Consider the following 17,246-nt stretch of genomic DNA (forward strand, 5'->3'; position numbering starts at 1 on the left):
GAATTGTAGGGCCCCTTTTCTCTGTAGCATGTTTCTCTGAAACTTCCTTGCTTATTGTTGCTCAAAGGTGAGTATACCTGAGATCTACCAAGGCTGGCATCCCCCTGAAATGAATGGGAATGGACTGGGGGGTTATGCCCTACTGATCACACCATATTGCTTGTTTAAGCGGTCTCCTGCTGGCCATACCCTGAGTGAAAGTATTTCTCTTTCTGCAGCTACTGGGTGTGCACTTGTCCATTCTGCAGGAAGCTCTCACCCATCGGAAGATCGAAGCCAGATCCGAAGAGGTATGGCGTAGTCCTGTGTAATCCCAGGCAGCTGGGAGTCACCCCAGCTAGTGGTGGTGACAGAGGAGGAGCTTTGTTCTTAGCAGTGTTACAGTAAAAACAGATCACTCCAGCTGTCTCTCTCCTCCGTGTTATCTTCTTCTTCTTCTAGACCGAGACGTTAAACTAAAACATATTCCCAGTATTGGAGTTTTACTGCTGAATGAGGTAGTAACTGTTAAAAAGCTAGGAACAGGGACTTGCAGGCAGCTCTGTGTTTGAGCCAAATAATTTCCTTTTGTCCAGTCCCTGGAGTGCTTCCTGGGAAACCAGGCCACAGAAACAAAGAAAAGCACTGGTAAAAACTGTTCTTTGAGCATTTTGTACCAAGTTTAATAAAATAAAACTAAAAGGAAGTCAGAGTACATCTCCCCACTTGTCTAAATTAGCATTCTCCAAAACATAGTATCACAGTCCTGCTGGCACGTGGCCACATACCAGGCTGAAGTAATGCTGATGGTGAGTAAAGCTGTAGGCAGCTACAGCTCAGATAGGCTGAGCGCTGTGCTGAGGTATACAACAACGTGGCTGGTTCTCCAAGCCACAGGTGTGAACTGGCTTTGCAGAAGTTTGCTCTGATCATCTGTGGTGTTTATCATCTCCAGCATATCTTTATTTTTAGGTCCTAAGCCCACTGAATGTGGATCTGGCATTCTACGCTCGGGATGCAGTAGCAAAGGCGATTTACGGACGAACTTTCACTTGGCTAGTCAACAAAATTAATGGCTCTCTAGCCAACAAGGTTGGTTTCTTGTCTAGTGTCCTCCTAGACACTGAGTGCTCCTAACACACTGAGCAGGGTTTCTCCAGTGAGGCCCTGCAGCACTCATCACCAAATATCTTGGATGCTTGGTAATTGATGTAGGGGCATCCCACAGCACTGAGCTAGAAAGCTGTTTAGTTAGGTGTGAAAGGTGGTGTGTTAATAGTTTCAGCAGTTCATTACCTGCTTTAAAGTGGCTACTCTGTTGGCATGTGATACATGCTCTGAAAGAGAAAGTTTAAAATTTAGGTGAAGAAAGCAGCACGAAATATGTGGGGAAGAAGCATCAGCTGAAGCAGCAATTAGAGCAATGGTGTCTTTAACAGGATTCAACTCGGAAAACAGTTATTGGCCTGCTGGATATCTATGGCTTTGAAGTGCTGGACACAAACAGGTAACAACAGCTCCTGAGGCATGGGGTAATGACTCATGCTGGTGGGGGCATGTGCTGAAGTCCTGCATGGCTTCTTGAGTGTACTCTTAGCCCAGCAAGGCAAGCTACAGGTGACTGCAAAATCTGAGTGCACTGGGTTAGCTGAACCCCCTGGTGAAAGCTTTAGCTTGGACTGCTTGCCTGGATTTGAGCCATTGGTGCAACAGTGTGGGAGGAATGTATGGGTTTGGTCTATATAGAAGTGGGCTGTCTGGCTAGAAAACAGTAGGTAGTGGTGGGAGAAGTAAAACTGTCTGTGAAATAAATAAAAACTAATGCTCATTTAACCACTCTGAAGTTTTGAGCAGTTCTGCATTAATTACTGCAATGAGAAGCTCCAGCAGCTGTTGATCGAGATGACCTTGAAAGCAGAGCAGGAGGAATATGAACTGGAAGGAATAGAGGTAACTTATTATTTTCCCCCCTCCCTCTTTTTCTTTGAATTGCCATTACACTGAATGCTTTTGATCATCAATGAAGAAGACATCCTGTTTTTTCTTTTTTTTAGTTTGCATTGTTCATGTGGGAATTATGAGATAGCCACAGGTCTCATTCTATGACCCTTTTTTTTTCAGTGTAATTTAGCTTAGATTTAATTTACATCATCTAAGAAAGGAGTAGGACATTCCCCAAAACTCGAAAGGTCAGCAGTGACAATGTCTCTGTAGAAATGAAGGAGCTCCAACGGTGCAAGGCACTGGATGGAGTGCGTTAATGCAGAGAACAGGAGGAGGATGGTCAGGGCTGCTGAAAGCAGGAAGACTGTAGTGTGGGATGGTGGATCAATGTGCTGTCAGTGTTTCTCCAGCAGCTCGGTTGGTCCTAATTTACAAAACTGATCTTTACTGGGATTGGAACCTGGCTCCGAAGAACTTAAAAAAATTGCAAGGAAAAGACCTTCCTCTAAAACTCTTCTTCCTTTTTTCCCTCATTTCCAGTGGGAACCAATTCCATATTTTAACAACAAGATCATCTGTGACCTGGTTGAGCAGAAGCATAAAGGAATAATCTCCATTCTGGTAAGAACAGAGTTTGTGCTACTTAAATTAAAATGCATGCCTGTGCCCTATTGCAATGGTCCATAATAGTATTTTTTCCTCTAATTATGTGATGGGTCTGCATTATTCAGAATCTAAACAAATAGACCTTGTAAACAAAGACCCAGAAGATTAAGGTAGAGGATCTGCTTGCTAGAAAGCTGTGTGTTTTAAAGGTGGTATGCTGCTTCCACAGCAACTCTGAGTGCTTGAGAAGAGGTAGACCTAGGCCATTCTCTCCACTTTTTGCCTGGAGTCACTGATACATAGAAGGAAGGTACCTGCAGCAACCTGGCTGGCTATAGCCAGCGACAGGGATGGGACCCAGGCTTCTTCTGAGTACTATTAGGGAGACCACAGAACACCAGTAGTGCTTCTCTGTAGCCACCTGAAGCCAGACATCCAGGCTCTTGTAAACGTCAAAGAGGACAATTCTATCTGCTTGCGTGACTTGCTAGTCTTGATGTCTGATGTTTCAGAAGGGCTCAGCTAGGAGAGAAACCTGAGAGCTGCCTACCTTCTCCTGAGCTGTAGGTCTTCCTCTTGTTTCCTTGCCCTTTCGTTGTTACTGCTCCTAAAATACTGATCTGAAGATCCTCTTTGTGCCTTCATAGGGATGGCAGGAGAAATGGGAGAGGCTGAAGGCAGCTCTCTCCAGAGCCTTTAATGAGGAGCTTGTTCTGCAGTGCTGTGTAATGCTTTTTGTTTTGATAAGGGTGCAGTTCCACGGGGAGGAGTCTGAGCACACAAGCTAACTACTACGATGATACTTCCTTGCACGCAAACCCTAATTAGTAAGAAATCTAGTAATCTTCTTGTAAACACTTGTAGCCAAACTTGAACTTGAGTTGTCCCTTGCCACCACCTCTGACATGTCCACATAGCCCTAATTTTAGACAGAGGATTAGTACGTCGTAATCCAGAGAAGGTGCTGCTGAAGCTCAGCGTTAGCTTCACATTGCAATGGATTGCTCTTTCAAGCAGGACTTTTCTACACATAGTACAACTTGGGGAGCAGAAAGAGTTGTGTTTCTTGGGCTAGAAAAGGGTAATCTGTAAGCTTGTCTTCCCCCTCCAACTCTGTGACTCATCCAGTCCAAGAGTCCTTCAAGTTCATTTTTGTTTAAATGAACTACAAATAATAAAGGATGAGGCAGGGCATTGCCAAATTTGGAAGAAAAAGGCAGATTTGGCTTGGCTTGACTTATCTTGACCGTTCTACTGAAAACAGATAAACAAAGCTCTACACTTAACTAGGAAATTGCTTGTATAAAGTAGAGCTCATCTCAAATTGTAACCAAGCTCTTTTGGTTTTGCATAACAAAGTTGTACTAAATATTAGCAAGAGGAAGTAGTCTGTTCAGAGCAGCGTTTGATCTGGTGCCTGCTGTTTCAGGATGAAGAATGCTTACGGCCTGGTGAAGCGACTGATTTGAGCTTCTTGGAAAAGCTGGAAGAGAAAGTAGGAGATCATGTCCACTTCGTGACGTACGCATTTACGCTCTGTATCCTATCACAGAGGAAACTCTTCCCATCTCTTACCCATAACAGAGTATTGGGGAGGGAACAATTTTTGCTTTGTACCAAAGTCAGTCAAACAGCCTGCCCACTGTCTATAATGTTGTAATGTGCTACGCTGGTAGAGTATGGCCTGGGGGATTGGGGAGGTGGCGGCGGGGATTCCTGTCTCTTTACTAGTGTGATGCTGATCTTTGAGTCTGGTTTCATTCCACGCTAAAATTAGGGCTAAACTTAGATGGCTTTGGCCCATGAAGGTTAGATGGCTTTGGCCATAGATGGCTTTGTCCCCCACTGACTCCAGGGAAAGCTGAAGATATTGTGAAGAGGAGCCTAATGCCCCAGGCTGTGAGGGGTACATAAATACTCTTCAAGAGTCCATCTGGGTATGTGTGAACTTTAGGTACGAAGAGGGAAGAAACATGTTCCTGCTCAGATCTCCCAGATGAGCGGCGTTTTGGTTAATACTCAATTTGTAGTATTTTCGGGTTCAGTTTTGGTGGCAGATGAACGTGTTGGCGCTGGGCTGTTCTGGCAGTTCCCAGCAGAAGCTTACTGAAGGGCTTTGACAAGTCATCAATTCAGTCACACTGAATTGTCACCGTTTCTACATCTCTGAAGTTCATCACAGCCAAGTGGAAAACTTGTAGCCAACTTCCTTGTCACCACAATGTGCCTTAATACTGTTCTGCCTGATTAAAAGCTTTAAATAGAAGTGCTAGAGCTACTTAAATGGGATCTGTACTTGGCAATACTCTTGGAAGAAAATTTTGATATACTAATGTGCTGTTGTGACACACAACTCCGCTGTTAGTGACTGCTTACAAAGCTGAAACTTAAACTGTTAAGTTGCTCTTTTATTTTTTTTTTCTCTTTTCTTCCCTCCCTCTCCCCCAGGAGTCCTTGCTTTCTAAAATTTTCCTGCTATTCTTAAACTTTGATTCCTCCTTTGTATTTGTCCTTCTTCTAGGGCAAAATATCTCAAACAATCTTTCCCCCCGGTTTCGCTTTGAAATTGAGGAAGCTGGTGATCTTTCTCATGTAGGTAATGAGAATGTATTTAAATGAATGTCATAGGAGGAAATCTTAATACTTCTGGAAAGGGTGATCATTGCCAAATGGCAATGGATATGTTGCAGATATTGAGGAGTTCCTGGTAGCTGACTCCCATTCTCCAGCACTGAATTTTGCTGTTAGCTGTTCCAAATGGACAGATAGATGATCATCTGATTATGGGCCATAACTGTATAGTCAGAACCATGTTGATAGAACAGACATTAGACTCCCAGCTCTTCTACAGCTGCTTTCTGTGCAGGTGACTTTCTACAAGCTGAGGAAGCCTATTTGCTGCTTTTTCTCTTGGTGGTTTTTTTCCTGCAGTCGCAAGCTCGCAGACCAGAAAACACGGAAATCGATTGACTGGGTGGATTTCCGCCTCCTTCACTACGCAGGAGAAGTCACTTACTGTGCTGTTGGTGAGTGTGAACAAAGTGCCTGTCTAGAAGTTACCCGAGGCTTTAAGCCAATGTGGTAGATGATAACTTGATGTGAAGATGAACTACAAAATAACTGCCCTCTGAAAGTATTATTACTTGACAGTCAAACATGAATGCAGTGTGAATTTTGAGGATATAAATTTCCAGACTTTGTGTTAAAGTGTGTAGCCTCCAAAAAGAATTAAACCTTCTCCTTTTTTTTTCTTCAGGATTTCTGGAGAAGAATAATGATCTCCTGTACAGAAACCTGAAAGAGGTAAGAACAAAAAAGGGATGCAAGTTACCTTGCTTTGAAGCAGAGATGTTTTGCAGAAGACTTATTTAATCTCTGTAGCAAACAAGAACATATATTTCTACTTAGCGATGTTCCTTAGGCACTTGCATGCATGTCCTTACAGCTGTGCTGCTCAAGTTTAGAATCATCACAGTAGGAATAAGCCTGCTGAATAAGGCAGCTTTTCACTTACCCTGTTTCAGGTGCTGTGCAACTCTAAAAATGACATCATTAGAGACTGCTTTTTACTGTCAGAACTAGACAACAGGAGGAGACCAGAGACTGTGAGTTTCATCTTTAGTCTTAACTTTGAACATAAACTCAACTTCCCAAGTCTTGATTTAACCACTGAATCCAGTCCTTAGTCGTGAATTCGGTGGAATTTTTTTTTTTTGCTGGTGTTACACCTCTGCTAGCTTCCTGGTAGTTGAGCAGTGATGTTGCTGAGACAGCAGCAAGCAATGTGACATACCTTAATGTTATTAATGCATCCTTCTAAAACAAGCCCTGTGCCTAGCATCCAACAGTAGTTAGTTTCTGAAGGGCTACCTTGCGTGTCCAGCTGTATGACAGCAGTTCAAATATTCCAGCCAAGCACTCTGTCCAGGTAACTTATGATTAACTATGCTTCAGAAGCTTTGTGGTACTAATGCATGTGTCAGCCTTTTACTTACAGTTTTAAGATGGGTGCAGGGAATGAGTTTATTTCAATTACTGCAGTGCTTGAGTTTCAAAGCTAAAAGTTCTTTCAATGTCATCTTAGGTTGCAACCCAGTTCAAAAACAGTCTGACGAGTCTTATAGAAATCCTGATGTCCAAGGAGCCTTCTTATGTCCGATGCATTAAACCAAATGAGAACAAGGAGCCTGGTAAGGCATTGGGCTGAAGACACAGTTGAGATAAAGGAATGAAGTGAGGGAGGCTTTAGCTTGTAGCTAGGTACAGCATATATAAGCACACTCTGTGTGTGTGTGTGTATATAAAAATCTTAGTTTAGCTAGCAGCAAAGTCATCACCTTGGGTAACTGTGGATTTGATTCCTTCGTTATTTGTCCCAACACATGGACAAGTGAGTAAGCGAGCTTCCACAGACAGTATTTACCAGTGAATGTGTGTTCATACTACAGGGAAGTTTGATGATTATCTGATCCGACATCAGGTGAAATACCTGGGTCTGATGGAGCACTTGAGGGTGAGACGAGCTGGCTTCGCATATCGGCGGAAATATGAACTCTTCTTGCAAAGGTGAGTGGAACTGTTTGCTCTCTAGCCAGGTAAACCTGCCCTCCTATGAGGGCTTCAGAGCAAGGTTTGTTTAAATGTCAAGTCCCAGTGATAGGAGATGTGGAGGTGTCAGCAGACACTCTCCTGCACTGAAGATAACCTTTGTATGTGTCTTTTGCCTGTATCCATTTTGATCTGCTTTGGCATCTTCTGCCTTGAATAAAGCAGTAGGAATTTGGGGAGGAGAGTTTTGGGAAGGGGTTCCTCAACATCAAGTCATTTGTGTTGATGTCTTGCTGATGTTTCAGGTATAAATCCCTCTGTCCAGCTACCTGGCCACATTGGCATGGGCCTGCAGCTGAGGGTGTGGAGAGGCTCATCAAGCATATTGGTTACAAGCCTGAGGAATACAAATTAGGAAGGTAAATTTCCTTTCTCTGGCTGTGATCTCTGCTGCTCAGCTGCATGGTGCTTGCCATATTTGATCCTCTGAATTGTCTGACTGCAAGCCACTGTGTGGCCTTTCCTGGAGAGCTGCAAGATGTAGTGGTGTGAACAGATTCCTTTAGCTTGGCTGTTGCCTGACAGTGTGAACTGGACAGACCTGCCCGGGTCTGCAAACCTGACAGCTTCTGACTAGTGACTTCTTTAAAACAGGCCAAAGTAACCTCTCCCCAAAGGTATACAATGCACAGGAGCAAGGAGACAGATAAAAAGCCCAGATTCATAAGTTTCCTCTTCTTACCTTCCTGTTTCCATAGAAGCTTGAATCTAGCCGAGTTTCTTCCATCTCTGGGTTAGGGGGGATGGGCTGCCTTGCTGCAGCTCCACGTCTCCCTGTGTGCTTGGGCAGCCAGAGGCAACTTGCCTCTCTTAGGCTTGGGTTCTTTTTTAACTGCCTTTTGCAACCATTCCTGAACCACAACCTTGTCCCCCCTGCTAAAGACAAGGCGTGGGGCAAGGCAGGGCTTTTTAATGTCACCTTCAACCTGTGGCTATCAGAATCCATGAATTAATGTCTAGGATAATAGTTAAGACAAGGAAACCTGTTTTCACTGGGTTTCACTGCTTATCCTGAGCTCCACAGCTCCTGGGGAAACTTGCAGGAATCCCAGGGTTGAGAATTACAAGTAGTGTAAAGGCAGAGGTCTCCACACCGCACCTTCCAGGGCACCTGGGACCTTGTGCAGTAACTGGTGTCTTGCTTCCTCCCCTCTCCCTGCCACCCTTTGCCAAGTCCTTGGCACCCTTTCAGGATGTGCCAGCTGGACAAATGAACAGTGTTTATAGAGGGAGATGTAACTTGTCAGTATTACAGCTAGTTGGAGGACTCTGAGCCTGGTCAGGGCAGCTGAAACGATGCCTCACTGTGAATAAGTTGTTCATGGTCTCTTTTTCAGAACCAAAATATTCATTCGGTTCCCAAAGACTCTGTTTGCTACTGAAGATGCATTTGAATTCAGAAAACACCTGTTAGGTATGGTTCCGGTTCCCTTTATACATACTAAGAAGCAGAGCCTGGGTGAACTATGTCTCTGGGCTCCAGGTTCATGCAGCAGATGCACCATGGTGAGAGCTGAGACCCCTGGTCTGCACAGCTCTGGAGAGTCCAAGGAAAGCGTAGTAGTTGCCTTCCAGGGTGGGGAGAAATCACTACCTACATTGCTTGTGTTCTGGATACGTATCTCCTTTAGAGCTCCTCGGTCCTACTAGTAACTGTTGGTCCCTGTCGAGGTGCACTAAGTACCTTTCCCCTGGGATTGGGATACCACCTGTCTCATCCTGGTGTTACCTGTTTGTACCTGCTTGAAATGCTTAAATGCATGGGGCTGCCTAAAGGCACGTTTAGGCTACTTTTCGTCCTGTTGGTGTTGTACCACCTTTGTTCCTCAGTGATTGTGCAGACCCTCCTGTGTCTCGGCACATGGTGTCTGCTGGGAGCACAGCTCCTGAATGCTCTGATCCTGTGGATGTGAGCAATGGCTCTGGTTTTTCTTTTTTTTTTTCGCTAGTTTCAAGACTACAGGCCAAATATAAAGGATGCCTTGGAAAGAGAGAGTACAAGAGGAAGAGAGAAGCAGGTATGGGCTCTGGAATCGAGGACTCTCTTCTTAGGGCTATGCTTTCCAGTAGGACATGTAGCTTTGGGAGGTCACGAATCCATGTTGCTGCAGATTGCACTCACAGCTTCCCTGCAGGGCTGTGGGTGTTGGGGTCAGATGCAGGTGACAGCTGTATGAAGAGTATTCACACAGGTCCCTTCAGTTCTTTTTAGCTCTTGGCCTCACCCAGCTCTTGGCCTCACCCAGGCATCAGCTGTGCGAGCAGCTCTGTGCAGCGGCAGCACCCTCTGGTGTGCATGCGGGGATGTTCCGGGGTACCGAGGGAATTGCTCATTAACTGCTAGGGAAACAAACCCTCTTATCACAGTGGACAGGCTGATAAATAACGCTGCAGGCTCAAAGGCTAGCTTTCTGAGATGAGCTGCTTGCTGTATACAGTATGTCACTGCCTTGATGTTGAGCTCTACAGTGCAGGTAGAGCCAGATCAGTTATTACAGAGAAGAAAAATGTTCTAAACTTCTTATTAAAGATCAGCTGATGGGAAGAGCTGCAAAAGAGCCAGTTATAACTTCTGCTATGTGAATTTAAAGAATAGTATGGCACAGGACCTCTGATCCTAATACAAGGACCTGATGAATTCTTGCAGCTATCAAGCTGGAGGCTTGTTGGCGGGGAGCGCTGGCACGGAAGGAGGCCAAGAGGAGGACATGGGCGGTTCAGATAATCAGGAAGTAACTATCGCTGTGGTGGTCGTGGGGAGGGTTGTGGGTCACAGCCTGGTGATGGTCTCTGGACAATGAGTCCAGAGAACTGACAGAGTGAGTCAAAACTATCTCCTTCACACCCATTTCTAAGCTATCATTGTAGTTAGGACAGTTGCCAGATGGAGTTGATCAGAAATGCCTGTCACCTCTTCAGGAATTCTGACTTGCACCAATTTCTGTTGCTCTGCTAGTTTATATTGGTACAAGGGATCTCCAAACCAATCCTTTGCAAGCCTGTCCGTTCTCTTCATATATGGTCCTCCCTATCCGCTCCCTTAAACCCAGCTCCTGAATACTGCATCAAAAGTAGTGCTGATCCTCCTTTTTAACTCCAAAGCACTGTATTTTGGTCAACAAAACTTGGAAAAAAATGTTAATGTTTGGAATATTACAAAGCTTAATATTTCCATTGCTGTAACACAGGTGACAGTGCACCTCAGTTAACATCAATGATCTGTTAGCCTGTTGTGTGCCTTCTGTGACTTGCCTTTCATTTCCACTGATTTCTGAATGTAATGTGTAAATTCTGGTTTGGATATCTTCTGTAGATTCATAAATGGCTTCATCAATCGGAAGAAACCCCTTTGTCCAGAGAACACTGAATTTGTGCAGCTTGTGCAGTACAACTATTTGATGAAGCTCAGAGACCACGTTCCGAAAAATGTCTTGGACAAGAGCTGGCTTCAACCTCCTTCCATCCTGGAAGAGGTGAGGATTGCTGCAGGCTTCGGGAGAGGTGAAGATGGCTTCTGTTCTGTGGTCACGGGTGTGCACACTTCATGTAGGAAAAGAGCAGTGGCCTCCTGCTGGCTTGTCCTCTGTTCAGGCATGACGGCAGAGCCTTTGGAAGACCCTGAGATCCTCTGTATTTGGGGGAGCGTGGGAGTGGGAGGAATGGTGCTGCTGTTTAAGTTCCCAAGGGAAAGGAGGTAGCTTGGTGCTCTTGTTTTAAGGAATAGCAAGGAAGATGCACTGACAGAAAAGCGAACTCATGAACCCTATTAAAGACAAAGTTAATCCCGCAATTTGTTTTAAGCTTGCAGCACAGGTAGACTTGAAGCCTTTCATCTTGTTTGGGCTTTGGCAGGACAGGCAGCCTCAGTGCATGAATCGGACAAACTCTAATTGCTACCAGCAGAACTCTCATTCAGAAACAGCTGCTGACATTTGGTATGGCCCCTCTGATCCTGCCCGTAGCCTGGCTCGGGACCAGAGCACATCACTCTCGCGCCAGCTGTGGCCAGTGCTCGGTGGGTGAGGTGGGCCCAGTAAATTAGAAAGCTCGGACAGAAGGTAAGGTGAAGAGCAAGGCTAATGGTATGCTGCGTGTGTGGTGCCGCAGTCTCGTCTGGGGGTGACAGATGGGGTTTGCTGCTTTTAGTAACTCTAGCAATGACTCAGACGCTTGGTGTTCTGCGTTCATCAGCTGCTGCTGGGCATTAACCCTTCTCTGGTAGCAAAGCTCTTTGGTAGGTGGGTCTCTGGGCTGGGGGAGCTCAAATGAGTTGTGACTAAATGTTAAAAGTATTTGCTAGGACTGCAGCAGGAGTTGTTTGCACAACTTCACTACTTTTTTCTTTTTCTTTTTTCTCTTCATGTAGATGTCTGAGATGCTACAGAAAATCTGCATTAGGAACCTAGTAAGGAAATACTGCCAAGGTTTTACTGCTGAGAAGAAAGTGCAGGTAACTAATATGTGGAGTGTAAATGTGTGAGTTAAAACACACCATGCATGTGTGATATCTGCTCTCTGTGAACCATATGAAACACAAACTGCACCTTCTGACACACCACTGCTCCTTCCGCTGAACAAATGTTCCTGAGCCTGTGCTCCTGCAGGTGCATGGGTCTCAATCTTATAAGTGCAGTTTTAATGCCATAATTAGGATAGATCCATAAATAAGAAAAGATCTGTAGGACTGTTCAGCCCCTCCTACCCCTTTATTTAGTGTAATACAGGAATGACCTAAAGATGTTGAAAGAAATGCAGCATGAGTTGGGTAGATACTGCATGAGTAAAAGGATGATATTGTGCAGTAACGATGCCTACGTTATAACTGCTGATGTTACTGATGGAAAAACTCTAAGAGGGTAAAGGCTGTTCCTTCTCAAAACAGTTACAGCAAAAAGTGGTAGCAAGTGCTGTTTTCAGAGGGAAGAAGGAGGGCTACCTGCAGAGCATAAACCAGCCTTTCATGGACACCCGACTAAGTGAGTACTCAACAAACCCCTGAAGGACTCAGCCACGTGCTCCTTGCTCAGGAAAATTCTGTTTGACAAAACAGACTCAGTTTCTAAGAGAAATTCCCATCTGACAGAGGCAGCATCACCTGCTGTGCTTGGGCCCTACCATTTGAGTTCCCTTCCTCTGTCATGTCTAGTGACACTAAGCTAATTAATCTGCCAGACTCTGCTCTCAAGCTGGGGGTACCTGGAATCCCTCTTGGGACAGATGGCTACAAACCCAAGCAAAATTCCCTGTGGGCTGGGATGGATCGGGACCCACCCTCCCTGTTCTGGATAGAGCAGGGAGGGTGAGCGTGGATGTTGCAGTGCAGCATCGCCAGCTGTGGGGATCCAGTCCCAAGGACTGGAGCTGCTGGGGAGGAGAGATGTGAATCTTGGGAATCCATGTAGTCGGTGTTAAGCATATAAAAGGCATGAGAAGAAAGCCCCAGTAGTGCAGTGGCAGGGCGAGGGATCTGGGAGACTGGGTAGGGTGCGGTAGCAGTGGTGGGTAGGTGAGATGCTGGGGTCGTTATTGGAAGCTCCCAGAGAGCTTCAGCTGGAGCACTGTGCAGAAGGAAGAACGCTCTGGGTGGTGCTCGGCAGAAGTCCTTCTGTGCCAGGGCCTGAACCAAGAACAGCCAGTAACTCCCAGTGTGAATTACTTGTCAGGCAGGAAGAATCACTGAAACAGGTTTAGGAGTAGCTGGAAGTGAACACCCTCAGTTTAGAAGGGAGTGTACCAAGGGGACAAGGACTAAAGGGATGAAGACAATTAATGCAGCTCTCTGGTGTCTTGCTGGTGGGAGTGGTGGCTGTCTGTCGCCTACACTCAGTTTGTCTTTCTGGTTTGCTCCTCAGAAGAGAATGATATAAACCCCAAAGTACTGCAGCTCATCCAAGGTGAGAAGATCAAGGTAAGGGAAGGACAGCTGGAGCTCAGCAGCCCTTGAACCAGCTGTGTTGGAGTCCTGGAGCTGGCTCGTCATGCAGACTGGGTGATCCATGATGTCTGAGGCTGTCTTGCAGCCATGCCTATGTGGCAGGGCAGGCTGCTGAATAGCAGTGTAGCGACTATTTCCTTGCTTCTAAATTGGAGACGGGTCTCAAAATTCACCTAGACAAAAAAAAAAATTTAAGATTACTTTTAATAAAATCCTAAAAAGCATCGTTAACCCTGTTTGGGCTGTAATGGGCAGGAGAAGTGCAGGTGTGAGCACTGCACTTCCATGGTTATGGCATAGAGGGCACAGGTAAACCGTCTTTCTCAAAGCGTGATTCTGCCATCTGAATTTCCAAGTATAAAAAAACGAGATGATTATAAGCAGAGGTTGGCAGCAGCTGTTGTGAGCTGGGATCCGCAGCTCTGCAGTGCGGTGCTGCTCCTTGCTGAACTGCTTCCAGCACAGGACCCTGCGGTAGTGAGAAATGCTGATACCAACTCGTTGTTTTCAGTATGTGACCCCCGTGATAAAATATGACAGGAACGGGTTCAAAGCACGAGACCGACTACTTGTTCTGACCCAGTCCTCAGCGTATGTGGTGGAAATGGCCAAGATCAAGCAGAAAATAGACTACGCCACTCTGAAAGGTAATGGTGGAGGTCAGCGTGGGGCTTCCCTTTCTGCCAGTGAACCTGGGGGTGGAAAGATGAACTTCTGAAACTTGGTCTTTCAAAGATATTTGAAGCAATGATCCACCTGAGAACACTTTCCTGGGGGATGGATAAAGGGTCTGTGTGTCAGTGTGCAGTTCCTTGAAGTATAAATCATGAGTAAGAGGACACAGTTCTCTGAAATACTTAAATGCAGGAGGACATCACTTTCTGCTGAAAGAGTAGATTAAAAAAAAAGCTTTCCTACCCCACTTCGTAGGTATTTTTTTAATCCTGCCATTGTCTGAACTACAGTCCAGGGGTAGAATATATACTTTCTCCCTCTTCCCTTACCAAAACAAAGGTAGCATGGAAAGGTATGGAGCAAACGACTAATGCACCATGTTTAAATAACCACTGTTGGAAATGTGTTATGGACAAGTGCATGACAGAGAAAGTGATCTTCAGAAGGTGTTTTGAAAACTGGGAAGATGATAATGGTGGCGTGGAACCGTCTTTGGTAGTTTTTCCTCTAATTCTTGGATTTCTTTTGAAGGTATTTCCACCAGTAACCTGAGCGATGGGATTGTAGTCATTCATGTTCCCGAGGACAACAAACAGAAGGTAGAAAACAGAAATGTAGCTACTGTGAGCTTGTTAGAAGTAAGGTCTTGTAGCTGACAGTTCTAATACTTTCCTATGAAATACTGGGATTACACAATTACTGATGTTTAGTAATTCTTGTAATCAGCTAGACCTTTACATTCTTGCTGTCTCACCATGAAAGCTTTCACTTTCCTTTTTTTAGAGCCAAAGTCACTATAAATCCTCAATAGTCCCTGGAAAGGCTGTTTAACAAACCAAACTTTTACACGACTCTTTTAATTGCTGTGTAGTTATCGGTCCCTTCTGCACAGCAGTCGCTCCTCTGGCATTAGGAAGGAGTTTCTCTGAATGCATGACTGCTGTGTGGCTTATGTGCTGGGGTGACGCCAGGTGACACTCTGCCTCTCTTTTGTTTCCAGGGAGATGTGATACTTCAGTGTGAGCATATCTTTGAGATGATCACTAAACTCTGCATGCTGGCCAATAAACAAAACCTCGTTAAAGTTGTGCAGGGGAGGTAAGGAAGGAAGTTGAATGGGTAGTATTGTGCAGGCTGTATTTTATGGAAGAACCTGTTTCAAAAACTTTTAGGCCTGGACTACGTAAGTCAAAACTATTAACATCACCCCAGCAGACAGTGCCCTAAAATGATTAGAGGGCTGTCGTGCAGTAGCACAGTTGTTTTCATGGCTTCCTTTCATAGGCACAGGGGAAACAAGATGGGATGCACGGGAACGAGAAAATATATTAAAAATCATTACAACCTATTTCCCACGCTAATGAGGCTTGCTTCCATGATGGCTGTGGTTGCACCTTGCTAGGTGTGCTGCTCTGCTCTAAGACCTGCCCATGATCCATCTGCTTAAAACCCAAACTCGTTTTTAAAGTACAGTCACCTATAACCACGTTTTTCAGGCTTCTGCTGATGTGACCTGGGCATGAGGTTGTGGGTTTAGTGGTTTCACAACGGATCTCATTAGCACCAGCTCTGAGGAAAGCCTGCTGGGCTGAGCCTGTGGGTCACTTCAGGATAAATGCTCCTCTCCCTAAAAGATTGAGAAGGCCCTGAAATGTGATTGCTGAGCACAGGAACATTTTCAGTCACGCCACCAAGCTAATGGCAGGTGGATGCAGTCTGTCTCTCAAATCTCTACATGAATTGAAACTGGCATATGAAACCTGTACTTCTGCTCCAGCTTTTCTCTCTGGCCTTTGCATTTCAATTGTAATTAGATTCTGTGTGTTCAGTGGTTTTCTCCAGGTCAGATCTGCTTATCTTCTAGTGCTTAATTGCACCAGGAAAATTCAAATGCCCAGACCGGGCAAGCATGCTCCATTCATCAAACCCTTCTGGCTTGTGTGGTATAATGCAATTGTTTAGGAAATTTACCTAAGCTGGAGGGCTCTGATCTTCTAATCTAACAAGATTTGCCAAGGGAACAGAAATAAGGGGGGCTTAGAGTAAAGCCTATTGCGAGGAAAGCATCTAATGAGTAATTCTGTCTGTATTTGCAGTCTTCAGTTTCGCATTGGCTCTGGGAAGGAAGGGACAATGGTGTTTACCGTTGGGCAGGAGCCTCAGGTCTTTAAAGCCAAAAATGGACAACTAACAGTGGTAAGGCCTCATCTAAGCACTGGAAATATGACTTGTGCTTTCTCCTTTGATGCTCAACCCCTGTAGAGAGCACAGCTAAGTTCTAGCAAGGGCCCTTTGTATGAGTTCAGGAGGACTTGATTCCTCTTACAGAGCAGAGAGGTGCATGATGTAACTACCTAGTCAGTAGCTACCTACGTGAGATAAGGCATAATAGATCGTCATCACTTTGTTGGGAGTTGCACCTTGCACATGAATCATCGCTGCTACTTGCTCTCTCAAGCTAGCAAGGGGAGAGGGAGCAAGGCTCTCTCCTGGCTTGGTCATTTAGAGAATTTAGCCTGAGCCCAAATTCAATGTGCACCTGCAAAATGAGGACTCAGGTGAAGCTTGCCACCTCTTGTTGTCTCCTTCAACCAGGTTATTTCTGAAATCGGTTGGGGGACGGAGGGAAAGCATTTCTTTTCACCCGAGCAGGTTATCTGAGAAGGAAGGCTCTGTCTGACCCAGTGGCAGTCTTGGCAGAACTGCCGCTGAAGGGAGAAAGAATTCTGGCTCTGTATACAGCTATGGAAAATGGGGGAGCTTTGCTTCTGTCCTTGCTCGTGGTCAGGCAGGGAGGTGTGCTAAACCTGCCTCCATCAGCTCACGGCTGCAAGGCAGTCAATGGCAAGTGTGGCTGGAGGAACAAGGAAAGATGTGGGTCTCCGCTGCTTCACCGGTGAGCCTAGCGTGTTTGGTACTGTTAGCGGACAGCTCCAAGGAAGAATTGCCTGCTGAGGTGTAATACCCTCGGGGCACTGGTTAGCTGTCCTTGCAGTCCCGAGACGAAGGGAGTTGTCTCTACATGTCAATTGTTAAACAGAAACAACATCAACCTCTTTTCCCACAGCCAGGACACCTCAAGGACATAACATTTGTACTTGATTTAATGACTCCTTCCTCTTCTTGTCCTAGGTGTCAACTCAGGCAAAGTCTTGATGAGAAGCAGTTCCTGTTCCTGGTCGCTGTCTTGGCTAGGAACGGAAAGGAGCCTGCAGGATGAGACCAGCACTCGCATCTCCCCTGGAATCTTTGATGCCACAGGGCTGCTGTGATTTGAGAGTTTGCTTGCATCTTTTAGGCTCTTTTTTTATAGCTTAAAACTATTCAGCTCTGCTAAATAAATTCCATTATGTTGCTGTACCATTCCAGTGAGCATAGATGCTCGTAACACAGTCACAGGGAAATGTTTAAACCAAAAGTTGCAGTTCCACATGTAAAATGTCCGTCTCTGTGCACTCGGTAAGAGCTGAGGGCGCTGACCAGTCAGGAAGGATTAAGA

The 17,246-nt window shown here is 45.4% G+C and overlaps 1 protein-coding gene across 1 annotated transcript in view; it reads left to right on the top strand.

The window, feature by feature from the left end:
* Positions 1–17,148, top strand: part of MYO1H (myosin IH) — a 35,031-nt gene extending 17,883 nt beyond the window's left edge. Inside the window, exons 9-32 of the mRNA XM_076353089.1 lie at positions 219–290; positions 952–1,071; positions 1,419–1,486; positions 1,824–1,929; positions 2,464–2,544; positions 3,959–4,050; positions 5,461–5,555; positions 5,786–5,832; positions 6,054–6,134; positions 6,614–6,719; positions 6,978–7,095; positions 7,383–7,496; positions 8,475–8,551; positions 9,087–9,155; positions 9,785–9,869; positions 10,451–10,610; positions 11,504–11,587; positions 12,020–12,113; positions 12,990–13,045; positions 13,584–13,719; positions 14,279–14,346; positions 14,748–14,845; positions 15,844–15,943; positions 16,880–17,148. Coding sequence (XP_076209204.1) covers positions 219–290; positions 952–1,071; positions 1,419–1,486; positions 1,824–1,929; positions 2,464–2,544; positions 3,959–4,050; positions 5,461–5,555; positions 5,786–5,832; positions 6,054–6,134; positions 6,614–6,719; positions 6,978–7,095; positions 7,383–7,496; positions 8,475–8,551; positions 9,087–9,155; positions 9,785–9,869; positions 10,451–10,610; positions 11,504–11,587; positions 12,020–12,113; positions 12,990–13,045; positions 13,584–13,719; positions 14,279–14,346; positions 14,748–14,845; positions 15,844–15,943; positions 16,880–16,903 — 2,151 coding nt within the window. The 3' untranslated portion in view covers positions 16,904–17,148. The remainder of the gene's footprint in view (positions 1–218; positions 291–951; positions 1,072–1,418; positions 1,487–1,823; positions 1,930–2,463; positions 2,545–3,958; positions 4,051–5,460; positions 5,556–5,785; positions 5,833–6,053; positions 6,135–6,613; positions 6,720–6,977; positions 7,096–7,382; positions 7,497–8,474; positions 8,552–9,086; positions 9,156–9,784; positions 9,870–10,450; positions 10,611–11,503; positions 11,588–12,019; positions 12,114–12,989; positions 13,046–13,583; positions 13,720–14,278; positions 14,347–14,747; positions 14,846–15,843; positions 15,944–16,879) is intronic.
* The last annotated feature ends 98 nt before the right edge of the window (positions 17,149–17,246 follow it).

Source organism: Aptenodytes patagonicus, chromosome 15 (assembly GCF_965638725.1).
Source record: "Aptenodytes patagonicus chromosome 15, bAptPat1.pri.cur, whole genome shotgun sequence".
NCBI lineage: Eukaryota > Metazoa > Chordata > Aves > Sphenisciformes > Spheniscidae > Aptenodytes > Aptenodytes patagonicus.